The sequence below is a fragment of the Apiospora phragmitis genome (assembly GCF_038363925.1).
Source record: "Apiospora phragmitis strain CBS 135458 chromosome Unknown utg000008l:1.0-3514335.0:1.0-3519231.0, whole genome shotgun sequence".
NCBI classification, from domain to species: Eukaryota; Fungi; Ascomycota; class Sordariomycetes; order Amphisphaeriales; family Apiosporaceae; genus Apiospora; species Apiospora phragmitis.
In genome coordinates this window covers 981,784-1,006,646 of record NW_027117407.1, presented here as the reverse complement: position 1 = coordinate 1,006,646, position 24,863 = coordinate 981,784, and the positions used below count along the sequence as shown (strand labels likewise).

The following is a 24,863-nucleotide window of genomic DNA, read 5'->3' as shown; positions in this document are numbered from 1 at the left end:
CCACACTCAATGTTCTATGTGAGAAATTTCAAGATGGTATATCCGATAACTCGAGGACCCAAATTCCATAAATCGCAATGCAAATAATCTAGCTTTCGCCATAGTCGTCACTTTCAAGCCTCCTATTCGATCTCCCTCGGAATCGGGCCAGCTACGAAGTCGCGCTGTCTTGTCAATACCACTCGGGGTTACCTTCCCTGTCGACCTTGACCACGAACGGATCAGCGTCGATGCCGAGGTGTTCGTTGCCATCCCTGTCGGTGTAGCGACCAAAAGTATATGTAGACTTCGAGGCCTTCTCTGCTCCATCGCCTCCTTCTTCGCTGCTGGCAGTGGATGTTGATTCCCAGTCCGGCTCGGTCAGTCTACTCTTAGCAACATATTCCACGACCGACCCAATGGTATCCGGGAAGCGGGGCAGGAACGGCGTGGGACCGAAGACATAGACAACGACGGCCGTAACGACACTGAGCGAGAGGAGCACCATGCTAATGATGAAGGCAACATCGGCCATGAAGATCTTGGTAATGGCAATCCGTCGGGTGCTTCAATGCCGGTTGTCGAACTAACAGCTTTCTCGAATATTGACGGATTTTGCTGGAACAGGGCCACATTAAGCAACCTAGTCATCGCCCCTACCTCCGATGCTAGCTTTTCAGGGTCGGGTAGGGGTGTTGTGGGGTCCGTAAATGTAATGTTTCGCAGAGCCATCAAGTAGTTAATCGGTGGTACTTCGGGCCCAGGCTCGAACCTCGGCTCGATATAAAGGCGATTTACATGGCTCGAGAGACAAGGGTGTGTCCATGCCAAGTCTCCCCGTTCGGTTGAAGTGGTTCTGTGCGAGGAGCGCGGCATTCACGCACTTTAGCTATGGGGACGAGATGGGGGCGACGGATCCGGTGCTTATGGACTGCTCCGAGAACTGGGGAGGGGTCGAGATTAGTTCTCGTGAGGATAGTGCGCGCCAGGGGCTTGCAAGATGGCACAGTTGTGACCCCATGAGTTCGTGCAGTATAAGACTCGGCACGAACGTCCAGCATGCGATCGAGGGCAAACGGTAAGAAGTAATACTCTTCAGTCAGCCATGGCGGCAGCTTAGTGCCTGTCGTCAAGTAGAATTTGGCGATGGTGAAGTGATCGTTGTAGCCATTCGCCGAGGCGTTCCATGCTTTGAGCAAGGCCCCCAGAGAGTCGTCGGTTACAGTCGGGGTTTGTAGTGCGGGGATCTGGACAGCTTCGTCCGCGGCCACGGGGAGTTCATTGAAGAGAGCACCCAGACTGACGGACAACGCATTGCCTAGGATTGAGATAAAGCAAACGATACCAAGTAGTATATGCCTTGCTTTAGCTGCTTTCCAAAGTAGAAACTGTGGCGGCAGTGAAGTGTACTTCAAGTCAACGGATCTAGAACCGGAGCTGTGGCCCCGCTGTAACTCGGTGAAAGGTTGGATCGTGGCCAACAGACGGTTGAGGAGTACCCAGAAAGCTTTCGACCAAGGTGGCAAAGACAATCGGGACATAGTTCTCCAGGATCTCGAGAGCCAACTGGCTGTCCATTGGTAGCGGGAGGCCTGTAGTGAGTCTCTGTTAGTCGCCGATCAGGTCTCGTAGAAAAGTACAGTCATGAAATGGGTACTTACCCCGAGAGCGCCGTTCAATAACTTTCAAATAGGTCAGGTATGACATCGCTGCCACTAACACCAACACAAATGCCAGACCACTGAGCGGTTTCATTGTTGTAGGTATATCTGGTTTGTATAGGCGAGAGCAATAGTGGCCGTGATTGACTTCCAGGGCGCTTGGCGAGTCAACCATGTCGATCTGAACCTTTTCTCAATTTCTGACGTCCTGTAGATAGAAGTGGTGTTTCTGGAGAGCATGGCGGAACCCATCATCACTCTCAGAGTCTTCCCTAGACAGCACCGTTCTAAGAGCGCTACTCTGTTTGGCCAGACCTGCTACACCCTTGATAGAGTCGGGGTCCGAGAATAGTTTATTGCTGCCACATAGGCATGCCCACAATAAGAATAGGTTCATTACTGCCACTGCGATAAGTAGGCTCTCGACCGCAATTGCGAATCGTCGGCTCACGGCTATCCCATAGCAGAAACTTCGACAATGCCAGTGGCGTTATCCATGTCGGGGCTGGCCTCCAGTGAGTTGATACGGGCCACTGTTATCGAGAACATGACCTGATGCATTGCCTCGAAGGTGCTCTTGAGAGGTTCTGGATCTTTTTAAGACGGACAAGTCGGTAACATTGCTCCCCAAAGCAAAACCTATCACATTAGACAGAGTATGTTGCAGTCCGATCCCCATGAAATGGCGGTCGTCGCTCACTCGGTAGGTGACAGAGTATTCATCTCCTCCGTCTCCCATATCCGGTGGTTGCCCACCACCCAGAAATGATTCGAACGCCGTCTTGTTGAATTCGCTGTCGAGTCTCTCGGCGGTCCCCAATGGCTGTATGGAGTCGCCATGCTCAGTTTGGAGCACGGATTGATTCGAAGACATGGATACTAGCACCTGTTGTTTCCAGTATCTAGGCTCACCAAAAGAGGCTGTTATTTCCACCTCTCCAGGACCCTCTCCGGTAATATGATCATATGTTGTTTGGCTGTACCGTCTAGCCCACACGAGAAGTACCTGGTGGGAGTTCTCTTCGGGGCAGAGGCCTGCTAGGTTGAGACCATACTCTGACCAGCTGTTGGTCTCCCACCCAATATAATGCATAGTGTATGGTGAATAGTCGTCAACTGGGATGTCCTTTACCCTGCAGCCTCGGCCATTGTCGAATTCGTAATAATTGCGCCATCCTTCCCACGATGCCTTTGCGGGCCAGCATTCGAGATCTGTCGACAACTTCGTCGTGGTGACCGTGAGGTTGGTGTCCTTATTAATGAGTTCCGATTCTCTTTGGAACTGCGCTGGCAGTAAGGCGTAACTGGGAGCTGTGAAAGGAGGGTAGGGGGTGGTCGAGGAATATCGTGGCGTATGCGGTGTCTAGCAGCATTCCATCCATCCAGCGAGATTGGCGACTGACTGGTGGTAATTTTGACGCAACCAGGAATGGCGTATCTACACCTACAGTAAGCTTTTCTATCTTCAATATGGCGCCCTGGAGAGGTGTGATTGCACATGTGACGATCAAGACGATCATCCCACTAAGAAACACTGGCCAGTGCCTAAGAGCGATTAGCCAGTCATTCATAGGAGTACTTTTGATGCCATGCACTCACCTTTTGGAGGCGGCCTTGAATGGTACCCATGCAAAGAAGGTGGAAGGATAGTCAAGTAGAAGCGTGTCTTCTGCTGGCGCCCCTCCAGACTTTGACATCTCTATCCACGGCTGCATTCGTTTTGTGTCCGAGGCAACCCAGTTCCATGCTAAACTATACACCACAGCAACCATAGTCGGGAGATAGAGATATGCCAGATTCACGACTGGAGGAAGGTCGTCGGGTGATTTAGACAGAGCCAACCCCCCTCCTTGTTGTTGGCTCTTCTCGCAAGGAACTCGATCACCGCAGCCAGGACTAGTGTTGTAATGAACAAGCACAACAGTGCAGGGGGGGGTTCAAGGTCCATGGCTTCCATCCATCGCGTTCTGCATGGAGATTACTATACAGCAACGATGTGTATGTTGAAGGCAGGTATCCTACCTTTGGCGCTATCCAAGCGGTGACCTCCATTCTTAATCCCCTGTTGTCTGCCGAGAAGAAGGTTTTGGGATGAATTGCTCACACTGCGAGGATTATCCGGACGGAACGTGGGCATTGATGCGGCAAAAATGCAAAACAAGAAGAAGAAGAATCTGATAATGTACAGTAAAGTAAAACAGACAAGTTAGAAACGCAAACATTCTCTTCCACATAGGAATTGGGGAACAGAGAGCCATTTGTATCGAACAAAATGCATACAGAGCAGAGGAGTCGGCAATGTGCACGTTGAACCAACAACGACTTATAGGCGGCTCCTCGTCCAATCCTATGCCAATGTATTCGGATGAGGTCCACTTCACCATGCGGCTATCCACAAGGCCCGGCGGCTACCCAGAACGGGACAGTTATGTTTACATCCGGTCAGTATTGAATGATAACTAAGTAGTCAATGTTTTATTACTTGGTGTAGTAATCTTGTATTAGTCGTATGATAGGAGTTTCATATCTCCCTAATCGGTCTAGAGGCAAAAAGCCCAAGCTGGAATTGGTGTATTCTGCACTATCATCCTTGGCGACCCGAGGAGATGGTACAGAACTGATAACATGCATGTACGGCAGTGGCTACTCTCTTTCTTTATCTCGATCATAGCTTGGATGATATATAAACAAGTATAGACATGTTTACCTAACCATAGGGAAAAAGCTGGGGATGATCCAGTGTTGCTTTATAACACCACAACATTCACGAAAATGGGTATAGCAAGTCATGAGATTGTACATTGTTGTGATCTGTGTAAATTTTGATGTCCTTCCGTTAATTGGTATATCCAGGTGCCCGTGTAAAACAATAAGAATCTATGTACAGTAGAAAGTAAAAAGTGTCCCAACGCCGTCCAATAATCGTTTCACCAGCGGTCCAGATATATCCAAAACCCCGCCCATTAGGCTGAAAGTTGCTTTCTGGCGCATTTCTAAGCACGGAATACTCTTACAACCCGCTTCGCAGCGGACATCTTCAGCTCACTGGACTCCCCAGCTGTGCACTTGGTGCCGGGGGCCATCTGCATGACAGGTGACCAAGTCCCGCTTCCACACTGCTGGAAGGAAGAGCCTCCAACGCAGTTCCATTGTCCGTCCGTGCACTTGCCTGTCAATGCACCAGAGGAGCCGGAACCCGAGCCAGAACCCGAGCCAGAGCCAGCGCCCGGAGCCGGGGCAGCAGGCGCAGAGCTGGGCGCCGGCGCAACAGGTGCGGAAGTAGGAGCTTGCGTAGGCGCAGCGTCAGGCTGCTTGGTCAAGAACACCCCACCAGGAGCGGAAGCGCTGGGCTTAGAAGCCGGGGCTGAGGCAGATGGGTAGCTCGATGCCGGGCCCGAGGGAGAGGGACCGGAGCCGGAGCCAGAGCCAGAACCAGTAGCTCCACTGAACTTTCCACACCCGCCCTTGAGCTCAGTGTGATCAAATCCGTATTTACCGATGTTGCTCTCGACGGATGGCCCTGGGTTAGGGAAGACCCAGTCGTTCTCAACCACGGGGGTTTCGCAAGTGTTGACGCCAGGAACGTTGGCAACGTAAATATCAGGCAGCGCATCATAGTTGGCCTTGTCGCCACCCTTGCCCGTAAGCTCTACGGCACCGCAGTACATGTAGAACTCTCTATTTCCAATGCGGTTGAGCCAGGACACGGAGATAGTGGCCTTGCCAGCAGGAATGTTGTCAGGGATCTTGTAGTCGTAAGTGTCTGGGTCGATAGCGGAAGCGCTCGCAGGGAAGCGGTTGTTGTTCAGGTTGCGGGCCGGGCAACCACCTTCGATACTGTGGATGACCTTCCAGACGCTTTCTGGTGTTGGGTTGGTGTCGTATGAGATAGAAATCTGGCAAGAACCACCACCGTGAACAGCGGTTCCTACCCATTGGAGAGTCTGCTTGGAACCAAGCTCAAAGTTGTTCATGTTTGAGCCTGCCGAGAAGGTTCCGCCTGGCGTGCCCTGGCAGGGGAAGTCGCCGCCACTCAAGGGGTTCTGTTTCAGTTGCGGCGTCGTAAACGGCTTAGGGCTGCTAATGAGCATGTGGGCGTTGCTGATGGCGAAAAGCCCAGCCACCACGAGAGTCTTTGTGTTGATCATTGTGTGAGAGTGTGTTGATATATCGTTCCAGACGATAAGTATCTTGTTGTTCTCAGGGATGAGTTGTGATAGTAGTCAGGGATGTAAGTTTTGTTGAGTCTTGTCTAGAGTGAGACACGCAAGGTTAGCCAAGGATCACGACATGGGTTCTAACTTATACCCGGTCCGTCTTCTCTTTACTTCATTGATTAACCTATACTCATCCTTGCCTCCTGGCGGACAAAGAACCTCGTTATTAGGCTTGACTGGCGTCCAGTCCGCAACACCCACAAGAGTATTGTGCACTTTGACAACCCGACAAAGAGGTTTTTGTCACACGTATGACAAGACAGATGGTCCTACAAGGAACAGGAAGTGTTTAAGGAGCAGTGGCAACTTACTCAGTGCTGCTTTGTCTGAAAGAAGAAACAAGAGCAGATGACTAGTCAACAAGGGACAGAGATCGAGCTAGATCGATGTGTATAGTTCAAGTTGTGAGGACTCGAATGAAAGTGCTGCTCCAGGCTAGTTGGATCAAGGCGAGTGAAGAAGAATAGAAACAAAGGGACCTGGCCTCAAGGAGTGAAGGGAAAGTCTGATAGAGAAAGATCTGTCACTGGCACTGCTGGTGTGATTGTTCAAGTGAAAGACAGTGTAATGAGTAGGGAGAAACGACCGTCTTATAACTGACAGAGAGGCAACAAAAGAATGGAAAGGCAAGCCGTCAATCGAGACAAACACTATGGTGATGGGGTTGAAGTCGACGAGAGGGACGGCGAAGTGGAGTGTGCTGCAGGAACCAGCGTCGAACTAGGGACGATTGGCTATAAGAGGAACGGAGTAGAGACATGGCTGTGCTCAGGGGTTCGATCCCGAATTCCCACTTAGAGCACAGATTTCAGGGCTGGACAAGCCTCCCAAGGATTCCATCACGACAAGTCGGGCGCAGTGCCGTCCTGCCATGAAGAGATCTACTCGTTAGGTTTCGGAGTACTGGTGGAGGCGGGACGGTGGAGTTGCCAGGGGGCCAGAAACATAAAGTCGATGAGTGCAGATGATTGGATCGAGAAATGTTTCGGCTTGGCAGCCAAGGTGACTAGACCCCGTCCTAGTGGCTGACAGATTTTCCCCTTATGCTGGTGACCATAGGTTCTTGATAGAGTCAGGCACGCTGAGAACGACTCAGTTGCCCCCCTGAGTAGGTACATGCTTGAATGACTGCCAAACACCAAGTATATACCATACACCATATCACACGGAGTTAGTGGCATGTTGGGATTGGTCTCGACTGACTCCTGAGTCTGCTCCGCGCCACTTGGGAGAACCGTCCATAGCCAAACACACTACTATAGCCGCCACGGCTTGTCCAATCCCTTTGATGGACCGAATAAGCACTTTACTTTTTCATCTGAGGGAAGATTACCCAAGACGCTTGCCGTTGAGATGTCAGATGATCTGCAGGCACAGAGTAATAATAAGCTTACTCCTCTCCAGGAATACCTACAGTAGTGGATGCACCACTGCACGGACGCCCCCCAAAAAGGACTTTGGTGCAGTAAAAATACTTGTCAGAATGTTTGGACGAATTGGTACAGTGGGCCGATGCACGTCGCCGAAGGCCGTACCGGGTGGCCATTCAAGTTCTGGAAAGCAGCACAGAATACGCAGATATGCGGCGCAGTACGTCAGTCCCAGACTTTTTCACCCTGCTCCCCGGATCCCTGCACCCCTGTCGCGAATTGCTGAAGATGTTAGCAAACACGGCTGTATCACTCGACGGCAGTCAAGCGTTACGCAAAGCTCCCAGAAGAGATGTCCCCAATTCCATCAGCTGCCCCTTTTGGGAGTTTGAGGCCATCTAAGGGGGAAGCTGCTCACCAATGGCGATTTTCTATAATATTCTCTAAACTAGACTGGTGAGGCCTCAGCCAATCTTTGCCGGTCCTGCAGGAAAATCTGTCATTCAATCCCTGTCGCAGACCCCTGCGCCGGTGCGGGGATTTCCTTAGCTGGTCAAGCTGATAGGATCTGCAGCTTAGACTCACCGACACCACTTGGACTGGCCCCCCCTATTAGCTTACATACCTACGATTGCGCTACGACGTTTACACATGCACCTTTCCATAGGATGGCCAGGACTCCCAGGCTACTGCACGTGTAGAGCAGAATGGAAATCTGAAACAAGCCGTGTCTCAACCTCACGATTGCACTTCGAAAAGTTGCCGTTGTCACGTTCATCATCATCCTACCCTCAGTGTGCACAACTACAATACATGTAATCAATCATCCTGAATGCCGAACTCAGCGGCAAAATTACTACAATCAGTACGAAGGTATTCTGTATTTAGCCGGCGCTCCGACAGTGGCGGCCCCTCTTTCGTGATCCCATCCCCATCCGCAGCTAAAAACAGGTAGGACATAATCAATGCCAGGATGTAGGTTTACTACTGTTGTGTCTGAGCCTGCGTGGCGAGGAAGGGCCTTGGACTGAACTGGAGCTGTGTCTGGCAGTGCTCAGTACCACTATTTACTGGCGTCGGCGGCCGCTGGCCGCAGTGTGTGTGCCCATCAACAGCTGTCACTCGGGGACTTGCATGATGTTGCGGGCCCACAGATCTCGCGCTATATCGGGCAGTAAGGTCAGTAAAAGTGGCGGTGCGCCTGATTAGCTTTGAGGCTTCAGCCGATCACTTCAATGCAGTGACCATAGCACTTAACAGCGGCGGCCTCCACGCTACTGTACTCACTCAACTCAGCGCTCTAGCCTCCACCCTGACCTAACGTCTCGTGCACTACAGCGAATGAATGCAGAATCCCGAAGCATACCTAACCTATCTCTCAGTAGGCACATCGCTTTCGTCAAGCGCAAACGAAAAGTTTGCTTTTGCGTCTTCCTACTGATGTACGTGAATGCCAGAAGGAAATACAAACGATACGTCGTATGGAATTCCACAGAATAGAAAAATAATTTCGTCGGCTGCCTCGTTAATTGCTTTGCCACAGTTACATCAAAAAAGAAAGGGGAGACTGTAAGTGAGTAGTGGTGAGTGTATCCTCGTATGCGCAGGCGCAGGGCCCATTCAGCAAAGGCCTGCCCGTTGATCTACGGCTCGATTGGTTGACCCGGCTGGGTGTAACGCCAGTACGGGGTCCAGGGGTGCGTCTCCCTGCGTTTACCGGCTTTCAGGATTGGGCGAGTCCCCAGGCCGCATAGAACCCGACCTCCAGAGCTGTACGGTAACAGGTGCCACGAGCTGAGCAGAAAACAGTTTCCATCTGGCGGCGTTTCCCTTACGCCCACTTTCTACCTGAGAAACATACAGCTTTTGGAATTGAGGCAGAGCGCTTACGGGAACTGTAATTATTGCTTACTCTATTGGCTGGAATTAGACAGAGCCAGTAGAGAGCTCGGGCCAACCGGGCGGCAACTTTCGCTCGTTATACCCAGAAATAGCCAATGTCGAATACCAGGTCGAGACTAAAGTTGGGTGGATCGTATACGCTGATTACTCTGTGCTCAACTCGTATTTTAGAAGGCCGGTCAGCCGGTGTTTACAGTACCATTTGGTGATATATCCATGAAGGTAATACGATATCCTGAGCTGTGTTCTGGGCTGTATACCAGAATGTAAGTAGTTATCGGATTCTAGCTAAGAGAGATTCATACTTTACTGCGGCTAACAAGTGCTTGGCGATGTCTCGCGAAAGTGTCCCGCAATAGTATTACAGCACCGAGAGCCAGCCTGCCAGCTGTCCCTGGTGGAGTTGATATTCGGCGCCTAAAGACTACCCAAAGACTGGGAATTATGTGGAGCCTTCGAGCAGCATTTGTTTTCGAACCTGGTTTTCACGACGATGGCAATAGGCTACAGGCAGAAGTGGTACTCGTCGTCAGTTGGATGCCTCTCACCGAGTCTCACTTCGGTCGCCGGCGTGTCGCTGGGGTGCTTGCGTACATTCCTACCCGAACACACGAGGTCGGTTTTAGTGGAAGACATGGCAGCTGAGGTGAGGTGAACCTGAAGAGATACTTACATATTCTTGTGACGTACTGTAGCTTGCTAGCTATTTACTCATGCAAGGGAGTACGGGCAGAAGCGCCGACTTGAAATGTTTGGAAAGACGAGCCACTGCACTGGCTCATCTGACTGAGCTGTACCACTGATGATTGCTGATACTGCTAAGTGTACGCGGAGAAGAACAATTTCTATGAGCAAACCGCTGTGTATCCCATATCTGGCGGCCATCTGATCCTCTATGGTTCTATCGTTTCATAGCTTTCATCATCGCTTCTCGCAACACATTACTTTCGGCCTAAATCCCCACTGAATAGGTCTCTCTATGCAGCCATACAGACTGGATCAAGAACGACTTTGCGCCTGGCGGTTAAGTTTGTGCGCCCTCAAATTAGACCGCAGCGTCCTTCGCTTCCTCCACCTCAGTTGGGGCCAAGTGATCAGTGTCGTCGAAGCCATAATCCTCGCGCGTCCACTTCCTCATCTTCTGGGTCCGGAACTCGTGGTAGTCCCACTCGCGCGGCTCCAAGCGGTCCGGGTGCTGGAAGACGTAGGTCTGGCACTCGGCCTCGTCGCCCTCGACGTTGCCCTCGCCCTGGTCGTCGCCCACCTTGGTCAGCAGCTTGACGGTGACGGTCTCGCGCTCGTACTCGAAGCCCTCGAAGGCGTCCAGGTGGAACATGTTGGCATCGATCAGGCCCGTCACGTACGTGCCGCGGACGGAGGCGTCTTCTGAATCGGTGTTGTCGCGCGTGATGCCCGGGTAGTCGGCGTGCTGCACACGGCGGCGGCAGAAGCCGTGGAGGACGGCCGGCTGGAACGTGTGCAGGCTCTTCAGATCGGACGCGTCCATCGTGGTGTTGCGGTAGGCGACCGTGAAGAAGACCTCCGGTGCCATCTGTGTAACCCACGTTAGTATTCAGCCACCCATGATATCCCACAAGGCGCAGATGCACTGTATAGAGAGATTGGCAGTGACGGGTTCTCATCTGAAAAGCAACGAGTGCTTGGACTGATCACTTACTAGAGTTCCTGTTCCATGTTAGCTGCTGGTCTCTTGATGCGGGTGTGGATGCGATTCATGGTCTCACTTACCGTAGAAGAATGCAGTATGAGTGTGGCCGGTGCCATCGTTGCTCGACTCGTTCGTCATCTTTACTTCGCTTTTCTTGATTCTTGTTGAGTTGTCGACTGGATGAGGTATTGGGTGGTGGCGCACTCTAAGATGGGATCTGTCGTTTGAAGGTCTGGAGTGATATGATTTGATCTGATCAGGTTGCGAAGGAGAGGATGCCTATAGCTCTTCACCCAGACGAAACCCAGTAAACAAGGCTAAGATGTTTGTTTGCCGGCCTGACAGTTGCCTCAGAAATTTGAAATATTCCGCATGCAAATGTGTTTGTTTACTGGCAGGCATCAACGATTGAGGACGAAGGGCAACGCAAGTGCACTTTGATAAAGAAACAAAACATGTAGCACAAGCTGAACGACCCAAGTATAGACTCAGAAGCGCATTCAACTTCTTCGATTGTACAATTTTCTAAGGCGCCGATGTATCAATCATTGCTCTCTGGACAAGTCCCTGTGACATGTATCAGGTATATTATACTGCAACCCGCGGTTTATATCCTCAGTTGAGTCAATGGGAAATCATTACCTAAAGCACTCCAGATTGCCTACCTCCTAGGGATCTACCCCTCCAACTGCCCGTCCCGGTAAATGGGCTACCATTGATGCAGGCGCGCCGATGATGAGGGGCCAATCTGATTCACCTGCAGCTCCAAAGATAAGATAAGATAACCTACCATCTCAAACGGGAATTAGGTAGGATAAGATGATGATGTAAGCATATCTGGGAGAGGCTCTTCGGAAAATCCTTGGAGCGAGACTAGCGCGCCCCACATGGAATTGGCAGCTCGAGGTCCCTCCACCACGGTTTCTGTCGCGTTTCTCTTGCACTTGCAGGTTGAGCTTCAGCCGGTTGTAATAAAGTGCAGCCTTGAGCTACACGCTTTTGACTTGAAGCGACTTACGACCGTTTTTCTTCTCATGATACCCCAATCTTTCGTTCAAGTCAATTAGCAGCTGTACAAACCATCATCAATGGTAACTTGTACTGTCTTTGGTGCTTTTGAGAGCTTCCTTCTTTAATTTTCCTTTCCGCCAAGTCCAGTAGCATCTTCCAGTGGTGCAATATCGCGAAAAGTGAAATACGACCGGACGACGAAAGCCCATCGCCATATTGTCGGCGCAACAACACCCATGCGCGCATTTGCGCAGACATCCCATCGCGCTTGATACTATAAGGCCCGTCCTCGGTTTTGCCCATCATCAACACATGCGCATGTGTAATTTCGCAAACTTACACTGCGAGTACGCAGTCATCTCACTATGATGGCGCTCAACTTCGAGGATATAGTCAAGAGACTGACTATTGCGGACTTTGGTAAGTTCGATCTGATCTTTAGATGGAACATCCCACATATATAATCCCACAAGCATTGCGCTGCCACATAGGCCCTACTAACCGCGACAATCTACAGAGGCGAAGAGCAAACTCGAGGCTGCCACATTGCTGCGGGACAGCCTAGATCATTACACAGGCAACCCGGTGTCATACCCTCCCTTCCTCAAACGCGTAGTCCCACTGCTCATCAACGTCCTCCGTGGGCCATGTCTGTTCCAGAACAACTCGCCGGAGCAGAAGCTTCGGAACTGCGTCCTCGAAATATTCCACCGATTACCGACACATCAGACGTCACCCGAACCGTTCGAGCCGTATGCAGAGGAGGTGGTGGACCTTCTCATGCAGCTGGTTAAAAACGATAATGAGGACAACGCGACGTTATGTGTCAAGATTATATCGGATATTATGCGGCACCAGCCAAAGGTGTTGCAAGGAAAAGTGCAGCCGTTCCTCACTTTGATCCAGGAACTGTTTGAGCAAATGGAGCGTGTGGTGCGGGAACAGCTGGACAGCACGGCCGTTCCATCCAATGCGACAGGCGCCCCGTCGACGCCCGGCAGTACCCAGACGAACTTCCAATCCCCCTCGGCCAGGCTCTCCAGTGGCTTCCGTCACTGATCTGGGCCAGGACTTGCAACAGCAGAGTCGGCCTCTGCTGAAGGGCATGCAGTCATTCAAGGTTCTTTCCGAGTGCCCTATCATAGTGGTATCGGTCTTCCAAACATACCGGGAGCATAATACCAGCCAATGTCAAATTGTTCGTTCCTCTGATCAAGTCCGTCCTGTGCCTTCAGGCGAAAGCCCAGGAGCAGGCGCATGCCGAGGCCAAGGCCAAGGGCCAGACATTTGCGGGAGTTAGCCCTAATATCAAGAACCGCGCCGCTTTTGGTGAATTTATTACGGCCCAGGTCAAGACCATGAGCTTTTTGGCATACTTGTTGCGCCAGTATTCTAGTCAACTGACCGACTTCCTGCCAACGCTCCCCGACATCGTGGTACGCCTCCTCCAGGATTGTCCGCGAGAAAAGTCTGCATCGCGCAAGGAATTGCTGGTTGCCATCCGCCACATTATCAACTTCAACTTCCGCAAGATATTCCTGTCCAAGATCGATGAGCTGCTAGAAGAGAAAACCTTGATTGGCGACGGCTTGACCGTTTACGAGACAATGAGACCTTTGGCATATAGCATGTTGGCCGACCTGATACACCATGTTCGAGATGCACTATCCCCGAGCAGATAAGGAAGACCGTGGAAGTTTACACCAGGAATCTCAAGACGACTTCCCTGGTACAAGCTTCCAGACTATGAGTGCCAAGTTGCTCCTGAACATGGCAGAATGCATTGCGAAGATGCAGAACAAAGTCGATGCGCGCCACTATCTACTCATGGTCCTCAACGCCATCGGGGACAAGTTTGCGGCAATGAACCGCCAGTATCCCAACGCGGTCAAATTGTCCAAATTATATGCTCAGCAGGCCGCTGACCAAGAGCTTGATACATATCTTGCCGACAAGGAGCATCAGCCAGATTGGGATGAGACTGATATTTTCACCGCGATGCCTATTAAAACGTCAAACCCTCGCGATCGTGGAGCTGATCCTGTTGTCGACAATAAGTTCTTATTCAAGAACCTCATGACTGGGCTAAAGAACACTTTCTACCAACTGAAGACCTGCAATCTTGGAAAGCCTGTCGATCCCACAGTTATACCCACTCACTGGCAGGAGGTCTCGTACGGGTTCACTGCCGAAGAGGTCAAAGTGATCGTAAAGCTCTTCCGAGAAGGGGCTTATGTGTTCCGCTACTACGAAATCGAGAAACCCGCTGCTGAGTCTCAATACGCATCACCAGTCGAGTACATGGCCAATTTCTACATGGTTTCTAGCAGCAAGGAAGAGAAAGATCTTCTGGAAACATTCGCCACAGTGTTCCACTGTATCGACCCTGCTACGTTCCATGAAGTTTTCCAACAGGAGATTCCAAGGCTGTACGAAATGATCTTCGAGCATACGGGCCTATTGCATATACCCCAGTTCTTCCTTGCGAGCGAAGCAACGTCGCCGAGCTTCTGCGGCATGCTGCTCAAGTTTCTCTTGGAACGGATCGAAGATGTTGGTTCAGCTGATGTGAAGAAGTCCTCAATTCTACTACGTCTCTTTAAGCTGGCTTTCATGGCAGTTACGCTGTTCGCCAACCAAAACGAGCAGGTTCTCCTTCCCCACGTTGTTGACATTGTCACGAAGTCTATCGAGTTATCTACGAAGGCCGAAGAGCCGATGAACTATTTCTTACTTCTACGGTCTCTGTTCAGAAGTATTGGTGGCGGTAAATTCGAGCACCTCTACAAGCAGATTTTGCCTTTATTGGAAATGTTGCTGGATGTCCTCAACAATCTCCTCATGGCCGCTCGCAAACCTGCCGAGCGCGATCTTTATGTCGAGCTCTGTCTCACTGTTCCAGCACGTCTCAGTAATCTCCTGCCTCATCTGAGCTTTTTAATGCGACCGCTTGTCGTGGCCCTGAGAGCCGGTAACGACCTAGTTGGCCAAGGCTTGCGTACACTGGAATTATGTGTTGATAATCTTACGGCTGAGTATCTTGATCCGATCATGGCACCGGTTATCGAGGAGTTAATGAATGCGCTCTTTGAGCATCTAAGACCACATCCTTATAGCCATTTCCATGCTCATACAACCATGAGAATCCTTGGCAAGCTTGGCGGTCGAAATCGGAAGTTCATGACCGAAGCTCTCCCAGTCAACTACCAGAATTATGCCGATGATCCAGCAAGTTTCGACATCCGATTGATAGGCTCAAAGAGGGATAGGGCTTTCCACGCTGAATTGGGTATTGCCTGTGCCATTCGAAAGCTAATGGAGACACCCAAGCCAACAGCGAAAGGTGCTTCTTCAAGACAGTATGATGGATTCTACAAGAAACAGGCACTCCAGTTGATCAAGGCCCAGCTAAAGCTTCGCATTGGGTTTGACAATCTCCCGGAGGACCTTCCTCGACTGGTTCGACTGCAGGCACAGGATTTCCTCGCCCGGAAATGTGACAACGACTTGTCAGTATTCGATTCTTCTGACCGGGAGCGATCGGTCGTCAAGAAAGACGAGCAAGACCAGATCATGAAACGCCTGATTAAGGCAATTATGTTTGCCCAGTCTTTGCCAGAATTCAGAGACGAGGCCGACGTGTTCCTGATGAATCTATGTCGACATTTCACAATCATCGAGGTTGGGCGCGGCCTGATAGACCTGAAGCGAAGCGGCAGTCCTTTCAATGTCAAAGCTGGCGAGGGCCCCCTATTTATTGACACTCGTATCCTATGCGACGCTATTGTCGAGTCTTTGGCGTCGGATCTGCCCGAGGTGCGAGATGCCGCCTTCCGTGCCATTCGGGCTATGTATGATTCCACAGCGACCATCTTTGGGCCTGGGCAACAAGTTGGGCGTCTGCCATTCTTTGGCCATCTTGCCAATGTTTTCTCCCATGCTTGTTATGAGGAAGAATGGTTCACCAAGACTGGTGGCAGTCTTGGCATCAAATACCTGCTAACAGAGATCGAGCTTGGGCCTGGCTGGGTTGCTGGCAAACAAGACAACTTTATCCGTTCCCTCGTATATGTTATCAAGGATATGCCGCAGGACCTTCCGGAGAGAACCAGAAACTGTGCTCAGGAGACACTTGAAATCCTCCTCAAGCAGATCACTCGGAACGCGAAAAAGGAGGATGCAATGTTCCCTACGCCCCAACCCGGACAGCCGCCAGTCAAACCCCCAAGGCTCGCAACCATATGTGTTCTCTTCAACGAGGAATTATCCCACCTCAACAAGCACGTGCGGGCGACGGCAAGGCGCTCGCTTGAACTCATCGCGCAAGCCACTCAAGTTGAAATTTGGGAGCTTCTGGATCCTCTCAAAGATCGTCTCCTGACCAACATCTATCCCAAACCCCTTCGTGCGTTGCCCTTTGCAACGCAAATTGGGTATATCGATGCAGTAGCTTACTACATGAGCCTAAAAAATGACTTCATCCCCTTTGACGATTCGCTCAATCGGCTGCTTATGGAGTCGCTTGCATTGGCTGATGCCACCGATGAGTCGTTAGCGGGCAAGCCGCAGGAGTTCCGGACTCACGAATCTATCGTCAACCTACGAGTTGCCTGTATCAGAATCCTTAGCAAGGCTATGAGTTTCGATGATTTCTCGAAGGGCCAGAACAACCCTACAAGGACCAAGATAGTATCAGTGTTTTTCAAATGCCTGTACTCTGAGTCGAAGCCCACCATCGAAGCGGCTAATGAGTCTCTCCGAGCTGTGTTGTCTCACACGAATAAGCTACCCAAAGACTTGCTTCAACAAGGCCTTCGACCTGTTCTTGCGAATCTTCAAGACCCTGAAGCGATTGACGACGCATGGCCTGGACAATCTTGCCCGGCTCTTGCGTCTGCTGACTACCTATTTCAAAGTGGAGATAGGAGCTCGGCTGCTCGACCACATCAAGAACCTCGCAGATTTGACGGTGCTACAGCAAATCTCCTTCACGTTCTTCGAGCAGCACAGTCAAATGAAGGTGATTGCTGCCGTGTTCAACATATTCCATCTTCTCCCGCCGGCAGCCGAACAGTTCAAAGAACGCCTAATCGATACGGTGCTTGAGCTGGAGGAGAAGTTGAGACGAACGCAGCACAGTCCTTTCCGACTTCCTCTTTACAAATATATCAATCGATACCCCCAGGATATTTGGAGCTTCCTGTCGAGCAAGCTGGAAGACATCAAATACGGACGCTTCCTTGCTCAGGTCTTGTCGACATCGGATAGCCAGGTACTCAGAGATCACGCCGCCGCTCATGTAGATGCTCTCACCAAATTCTGCGGCGAGATCGTTGGTGCCAACAAGGACACCAAATATGTCACCATCATCAACACAGTCAATGTCCTAGATGCTCTTAGCCACTTCCCTAACGCTCAGGGCTGGCTTGGGCGAAAGGATATCATCAGTTGGTTACACCTTGTCGGGAAAGATCTAGAGCGCCAGCTTCGCAGCAACCATCTCCCTCCCCACCTGCGCTTACCGGCCAACCAAGCAGCTGAACAGTTGATGGCGATCTTTACAAAGGCTCTTGCGCTTAACACCAAAGACCTTGATTCTCTGTTTGGCTTGGTTGAGTCCGTGACTTCAGATGATTTCCGAGCTACTTCTGCTTTCTTCCAGTTCATATACAAACATGTCATTTGCAACGAATCGATTGATTACTGGAAATCGGTCATCCTTCGTTGTTTAGACATATACTCCGGTAAGCAAGCGAGCCAGAGAACGAAATGCTTCCTACTCCGAAATATCGTGAACCCCATCGTGGCCATGGACATCATGCGTCACTGGAACCAGCTCGACCAGCCTAAGCCCCAGAAGCTTATGAACCGCTCGGTCATTGAGTCCATCAATGCGAAGATCTGGAAGGTCAACCTAGGTGACCCGCAGGAAGACCTAGCCCAGCCAGGAATTGACCACACTAGAATGGAGGTTCTTCAGCTGTCTGCCATGCTCGTCAAATACCATCATGCTATCTTACAAGATGCTAGGAAGGACATCATTAAGTTTGGTTGGACCTACATCCGCCTTGACGATGCAATCAACAAGCACGCCGCCTATGTTGTAATAGGGTACTTCATAGCACACTACGAAACCCCTGCCAAGATCGTCACCCAGGTCTACTATTCGCTACTTCGGACAAGTCAAAACGAGGGACGAGCATTGGTCACGCAGGCCTTGGAGCTAATGGCCCCTGTCCTCCCCCAAACGTTGCAACGCGTCGCCTAGCGACCGCAATGCAGTCTGGGCTATGGCACCGCGACGGATCCTTGCCGAGGAAGGCCAAAACGTCCAGCAGATGACAAGCATATTTCACTTCCTCGTCAGACACCCGGATTTGTTCTTCGAGTCTCGTGACAAGTTCGCCTTACTCATCGTCACGTCTCTTAGGAAGGTTTCTGCGCCACAAAGCTCTTCTAACGAGAGTAAGAAGCTTGCCCTCAACATGATGTGGCTAGTCTGGGAGTGGGAGCAAAGACGTGTTGATGGTGTTCATAATGGCACCGCCAGGACTACGTCCGAATCTCCAAACTCCAGGAAACGGCGCCTCGAGAGCGATCAGCCAATATCCTCCCCGCCTACTGTTCGGCAGCCAGTGCCTACCAAGGAGTACCAGATACCGGACCAGTATCGAATCAAGATGGTCAAATACCTGGTTGAGTTCATCGCGCAGCTCAATGAACGGTACCGTGTGCCATCGGCTAAGCCAAGAGACTCTCCTCCGGGCGCTGCTTCAGCATTGCCTCCTCAGTCAACTGAGCTGTGCAAGAAGGCGATGTCGTTGCTGTACAACCTGCTCCAACCGCAGTACTGGGGTGACTTGGAGTGCGATTTGTTCCCCAACGTGACGGAGGTCGTACTTGCTAGCGAGAGGACCTCGAAGATTCTTAGCGCAGACCCCAATGACAAGGAGGCGTACGATGAGAAGTTCATTACCAACATCATCAACACTCTTCAGGTCGTCCGCACAATCTTGAACTTCAAAAAGGATGAGTGGATCGTCAGGAACATGCCATCCGTGCAGAAGGTCCTTGAGAAGAGCTTGAGATCTGATAATCCAGAGCTGCAGGACTGTCTCCATTTTGCAGATAAAGAATACGACGATGGGCGGACCATGAGATCTATTGTGCAGCGTATTCTCGATGCAGCCCCCGAGGATGTTCCTATGGAAGACGCTGATGTCGAAGGGGAAGCCGAAGCGCCAACGTCTGAAATCGTCACCTTCCTCTCGATGATAGCTACAGAGACCTTGAACGCATCGAATTACGTGTCGGGTGTGAACATTCTCTGGTCTTTGGGGCAACGCAAACCTTCGGTCATTGACCAACACATACCAGCCTTGATGAAAGCTCTTCAAGTCAAGCTTGCCAGAGAGCATGTCACGCATTACAGTGCTGTTACATCTCACCAGCTGGGCGTGACGGCAATACGTGCGGCAGACCCAACTGCCCAAAACGGGGAGATGTCCGCCCACGAACTCGAGATTCAGACAAACCTGATGATCAAAGCAATTGAAGTCACGGCTATGCGCATGGAAATCCTTGGTGACAACCGGCGGCCATTCCTCAGCGTACTGGCCACCCTTGTTGAAAAGTCTCTCAGCATCCCTCTCTGCCAAAAGATTCTTGAGATGGTCGAGGACTGGGTATTCCGATCCGAGGGCACATGGCCTACACTCAAAGAGAAAACTGCTGTGTTGCATAAGATGCTTTCGTTCGAACACCGAGCTGATCCTACCATGCTCACGAAATTCTTGGAGCTAGTCATTCGCATCTACGAAGACCCAAAGATCACTAGGACGGAGCTTACAGTTCGTATGGAACATGCGTTCTTGATAGGTACCAGAGCCCAAGATGTTGATATGCGCAACCGATTCATGGCCATCTTTGATAAGTCTCTGTCACGGACCGCCACTGCTCGTCTGCAATATGTCATCACGGCGCAGAACTGGGACACATTGGCCGATTCATTCTGGCTTGCGCAGGCCTGTCAACTTCTTTTTGGTGCGGTAGAGGCCAATTCGAGCGTTCAACTTCACCACGAGGATTTCCGAACACTGCCCGCATCGCTTGCTTTTGGCACATATGCCAAGGATAGCCGGGACCCATCGGCCATGGCTGATGATAAGTACGACACGTTCATGGCGAATCATCGACGATTTGTTATGGAGGTGGGTGATGTCAAGCTACGAGATGTCATTGAACCCCTCATACAACTGCAGCATGTTGACACGAATCTGGCCCATGAACTCTGGGTGGTCTTGTTTCCCATCTACTGGTCTGCCACCCTCAAGGAGGAGAAGACCGATCTCGAGAAGGGCCTGGTAGTTCTTCTAACGAAGGATTTCCATTCACGACAAATAGATAAGAGACCAAATGTTGTGCAGTCTTTGCTAGCTGGCGCTGCTAAGGCATGGCCCGAGTGCAAAATCCCCCCTCATGTGCTGAAGTTCGGGGCTAAAACCTACGACGCTTGGTACACAGCGCTTGTTCAGCTCGAAAAAGCCGCTGTTAAGTCTGACGGGGAATCATCGACTGTCCGCGAGAGCAACCTTGATGCGTTGGTCGAGCTCTACGCAAACCTCAAGGAGGATGATCTCTTCTACGGTACATGGCGCCGCCGCTGCCACTTCGTGGAGACCAATGCTGCTCTTTCTTACGAACAGAACGGCATGTGGGACAAAGCTCAGAAGATGTACGAAGCGGCTCAGATCAAGGCTCGCACTGGCGTGATCCCCTTTTCTCAGGGGGAGTACATGCTCTGGGAAGACCACTGGGTCTTGTGTGCTGAGAAACTACAGCAGTGGGAAATCCTTCAAGACTTTGCCAAGCACGAAAACCTCCAGGATCTTCTACTAGAGTGTGCCTGGCGCAGTGTTGAGATGTGGCAGAACCAAGAGCACCGGGACAGTTTAGATCACATCATTAAGGGTGTGATGGATGCCCCAACTGCCCGACGGTCATTCTTCCAGGGTTTTATGGCTCTGCTCAAGCTACATAACAATAGGAGTGCGGAAACGCAGACGGACTTCAACAGAGTGTGCGACGAGGCAATTCAACTGTCGATTCGCAAGTGGCACCAGCTACCGCGACGCCTGACAGCTGCTCATATTCCCATGCTTCACAACTTCCAACAACTTGTCGAGCTCCATGATGCGAACATTATCTGCCAGAGCCTAGCAAGCACAACCCAGGCGAATCTCGACGTGAAGTCAGGCGAGCTCAAATTACTCCCAGGTTCCTGGCGAGACCGACTGCCCAATGTCTGGGATGATATTACTGACTGGCAAGACTTGGTTACATGGCGACAGCACATCTTCGCACTGATCAACAGTCAATATCTCCAGCTGCTTCCCCAGCAAGGCCCCAACGCTAACGGCGCTTCCTTCGCATACCGGGGCTACCACGAGACAGCCTGGATTATCAACCGCTTTGCCCATGTTGCCCGCAAACACAACCTTCCAGAAGTATGCATCGCTCAACTCAGCCGTATCTATACTCTGCCGAATATAGAGATCCAGGAGGCATTCCTCAAGTTGAGAGAGCAGGCCAAATGCCACTATGAAAACCCGGAGGAGCTGAGCAGTGGGTTGGACGTGATCAACAACACCAACTTGAACTATTTCAACGCCCAGCAGAAGGCCGAGTTCTACACACTCAAGGGCATGTTCCTGGAGAAGCTGAAACAAAAGGAGGATGCCGATGCTGCCTATGGCACGGCGCTGTATTACGACATCAGCAAAGCCAAGGCTTGGGCCGAATGGGGATACTTCAACGACCGCAAATTTAAGGAAGACGCAACCGACCTCAACTCGGCTAAGCAAGCTTTGACGTCGTATCTCCAAGCCATTGGCAGCTACAAGAATGGGAGAGCTCGAAAGCTTATTGCTCGTATCCTCTGGCTTCTGAGCCTAGACGATGCAAATGGCACGATCGCCTCTGGCTTTGAAGATTATAAGGGCGACACCCCTGTCTGGTATTGGATCACATTCATACCCCAACTCCTTACCGGACTTGGACACAAGGAGGCGCCCAGGGTTCATGTCCTACTTCAGAAGATTGCCAAGTCTTACCCACAAGCCCTGTACTTCCAGCTCCGAACCAATCGCGAAGACATGCTGGTTATCAAGAAGAACCAAGAAGCCAAAGAGAAGGCCCGACAAAGAGCACAGGCTGCTGCCGCGACCAACGGGAAGCCGAATACCTCTCCTGCACAGGCCAAGCAAGAGAACCCTCAGGCGAAGACGGAATCCGGCTCGAGACCTCAGACAGCCAGTGGCGAAGCCGCTACCCAGCCCAAGGCCGAGCCAAGTGACGAGAAAGCTGCCTCTGCTACACCAAACGCTGGCAGTGTTCCTCCTCCAGCATCCACGGCCGCGGGTGACCAAAAGACCGAGACTGCTGCAGCTGCAACTGCAGCCCCTTCAACCACGGGTCAAAAGAAGCCACCGTGGGAGTTGACAGAGGAGATCATGTCGACCCTGAAAACAGCATTCCCTCTGCTAGCACTCTCGATGGAAACTATGGTCGATCAGATTCAGAAGCACTTCAAATGCCCGCCGGATGAGGATGCCTATCGGTTGATCGTCGCACTACTGAACGATGGCCTTGCGTACGTTAGTCGTATGCCTTCTTCGTATGCCAAGGACGTCAAACTGCCTGCTGCGACCGAGACCAACATCACACGATTTGCGGAGACAATCCTGCCAGCTCACATCAAATCCTCATTCGAAACCGACTTTGTATCCGTCAAACCAACAATGTACGAATACATCCATAAACTGCGCAAGTGGCGTGACAAGTTCGAGGAAAAGCTGGATCGTCGCAACCCTCGGGATACGCTGGAGCGGTACTCGAAACATCTCAGTGATTTCCGATACCTGAAGTTTGATGATGTAGAGGTTCCCGGCCAATATTTACAACACAAGGATAAGAACCAAGACTTCATCCGTATTGAGCGCTTCTTGCCTAACGTGGATCTGGTCCGAGCAATCGGCGTCTCTCATCGTCGCATCACAATCCGTGGTCACGATGGTAGCATCCATGCATTCGCCATCCAACACCCAGCAGCACGGCACTGCCGTAGGGAAGAGAGAATCTTGCAGCTCTTCCGACATCTGAACCAGACTCTTACTAAGCGGAAGGAGTCTCGGCGCCGAGATCTACAGTTCACTCTTCCACTGATGGTTCCCCTTGCACCGCACATAAGAATCGTACAAGAGGATACCTCCTATATCACCTTGCAAGGGATTTTCGAGGACCATTGCAGGCGCAATAGCATGCAGAAGGACGAGCCGGTGTTGTTCACGATGGACAAGTTGAGGGCGCTCATTGAGCCCAAGGGAGCGGTTAGTCAACCCCTGCACATGGACCCTGCCAGTCATGCTAACATAAACCAGAAACACGATTCTGGCGTTAATGCTCGCCTTGAAGTGTTTACAGCGATCCAGGAGAAGTGGGTTCCTCATACCGTCGCCCTGGACTATTTCCAGGCCACCTTCCCCGAATTCTCCGAGTTCTGGCTGTTCCGACGTCGCTTCTCTTACCAGCTTTCGGCTTTGACTTTCATGACTTATATTCTCTACATGACGGGCCGATATCCGCACAAGATCAATATCGCGCGAGGATCGGGCAAGATCTGGGGATCGGAGTTGATGTCGTTCATGGCACCGGCCAAGCCTTTCTTCCACAACCCCAGCCTGTGCCGTTCCGACTTACGCCCAACCTGCAGACGCTCATGGGTCCTCTGGCCACCGAAGGCATTTTCAGCTGTGCCATCATGGCCATCGCGCGTTGCCTCACCGAACCCGAGTTTGAGCTCGAACACGCACTCACGCTGTTTGTGCGTGACGAGATGATCTTCTGGTTTACGAGCAGCCACCGGGCGATCCACCTCAACGAAAACCAGTTGCGTGACACGGTGCAGACGAACTGCGACATGATTGTGAAGCGAGCAGTCAGTCTGGCGGCTAGTCCCGTGGGCAACCTGCCGGCCAACCAGACGGTGATTGATCTGATTGCGAAGGCGGTCAACCCGATCAACCTGGGGCAGTGCGATGCTCTCTGGATGCCCTACCTCTGAGCGGGGTACCTCTTTCTTTCTTCGTTGGGGTGGCATGTTTCGGGTGACTTCTAATTTGCATTGCGATGGGGGTGCAGCGAAGGCGTTCCTGGCATTGTACGATGGCGATTCCAAAAAGACTTTGTATCAGGGAATGGATTCTGGCATCATCATGTCTAGGGTCAGGGGAGGAGAGAAAGGCGTACGAACGCCGATGGGCTGCCTTAAGGCAATGGTAAACCCAGATTATGTATAAGAACTGTTGATTGTAATTTGAGTGTCTCTCGAGACACGTTCGCTATTCTAGACACGAATAAAATGTACGCCTTGTATTCATTATGCACGACATCTGATTTTGCTGGGCACCTAGAGTCTCCAAAATGCCAAGCACATGCTAGAGATCCACGGGGCCATGTTTAAAGATGCAGCCGAAGTGTGGTCGTAACGGCCGAAAGTTTGACTGGTTAGTGGAATCTTGTGCTTCCGGCGCACTGGAAGCACAGATGACGGCTCAACCCTACTTGGTGATAGAAGCACATCGAGGACATCATCAAATGGGCGACCCAAAGAGACTCGACAGGTTCTGGACAGGCCAGTCTCGAATGATGGGGTAGAAATAGTGCCATCCGGAAAGAATTTTGTCTATGTAGGGTCGCAAAATACTACTATCCATCGCGATATGAGGTATGTACTGAAACAAAATGGGGGGAAGTGGTGGGGACTGACGGCAGCAGCTCAAGTGACGACTTGCTCCATCCAGGCGGCTAGCCAGGGGTCAGGCCAATCAGAGGATATGGGCCAGGGACCCCTGAACAGAATGAGCAGAAGCTGGGAATGGGGGCGCTGAAAAGGGACCCCTAACCGCAGGCACCGCAGGCACCGCAGGCACCGCAGGAGCTCTGGGATTGCTGGATGACTAGCCCCGAACCTAGGTACGACTTCGCCCTCTCAGGC

General features: G+C 51.4%; 4 protein-coding genes across 4 annotated transcripts; 1 reads left to right on the top strand and 3 right to left on the bottom strand.

Annotated features, from left to right (window-relative positions):
• Nucleotides 1-172: 172 nt before the first annotated feature.
• On the bottom strand, nucleotides 173-3,337 carry PG994_008737 (uncharacterized protein; the record flags this gene model as incomplete). The annotated part of the gene is made up of 7 exons (XM_066860146.1): nucleotides 173-545; nucleotides 778-1,571; nucleotides 1,641-1,661; nucleotides 2,112-2,227; nucleotides 2,280-2,922; nucleotides 3,089-3,185; nucleotides 3,240-3,337. 7 exons carry the CDS (start codon nucleotides 3,335-3,337, stop codon nucleotides 173-175), a joined length of 2,142 nt encoding a protein of 713 aa, XP_066713735.1.
• Nucleotides 3,338-4,633: 1,296 nt separating this feature from the next.
• PG994_008736 (uncharacterized protein) lies at nucleotides 4,634-5,788 on the bottom strand (the record flags this gene model as incomplete). Its single annotated transcript, XM_066860145.1, has 1 exon — nucleotides 4,634-5,788. The coding sequence occupies one exon, from the start codon at nucleotides 5,786-5,788 to the stop codon at nucleotides 4,634-4,636; it is 1,155 nt and encodes a 384-aa protein (XP_066713734.1).
• Nucleotides 5,789-10,174: 4,386 nt separating this feature from the next.
• On the bottom strand, nucleotides 10,175-10,936 carry PG994_008735 (uncharacterized protein; the record flags this gene model as incomplete). Its single annotated transcript, XM_066860144.1, has 3 exons — nucleotides 10,175-10,681; nucleotides 10,808-10,815; nucleotides 10,879-10,936. 3 exons carry the CDS (start codon nucleotides 10,934-10,936, stop codon nucleotides 10,175-10,177), a joined length of 573 nt encoding a protein of 190 aa, XP_066713733.1.
• Nucleotides 10,937-12,174: 1,238 nt separating this feature from the next.
• Nucleotides 12,175-23,930, top strand: PG994_008734 (FAT domain-containing protein; the record flags this gene model as incomplete). Its single annotated transcript, XM_066860143.1, has 9 exons — nucleotides 12,175-12,229; nucleotides 12,327-12,809; nucleotides 12,844-12,956; nucleotides 13,027-13,404; nucleotides 13,469-16,498; nucleotides 16,572-18,044; nucleotides 18,127-23,196; nucleotides 23,248-23,514; nucleotides 23,580-23,930. 9 exons carry the CDS (start codon nucleotides 12,175-12,177, stop codon nucleotides 23,928-23,930), a joined length of 11,220 nt encoding a protein of 3,739 aa, XP_066713732.1.
• Nucleotides 23,931-24,863: the final 933 nt, after the last annotated feature.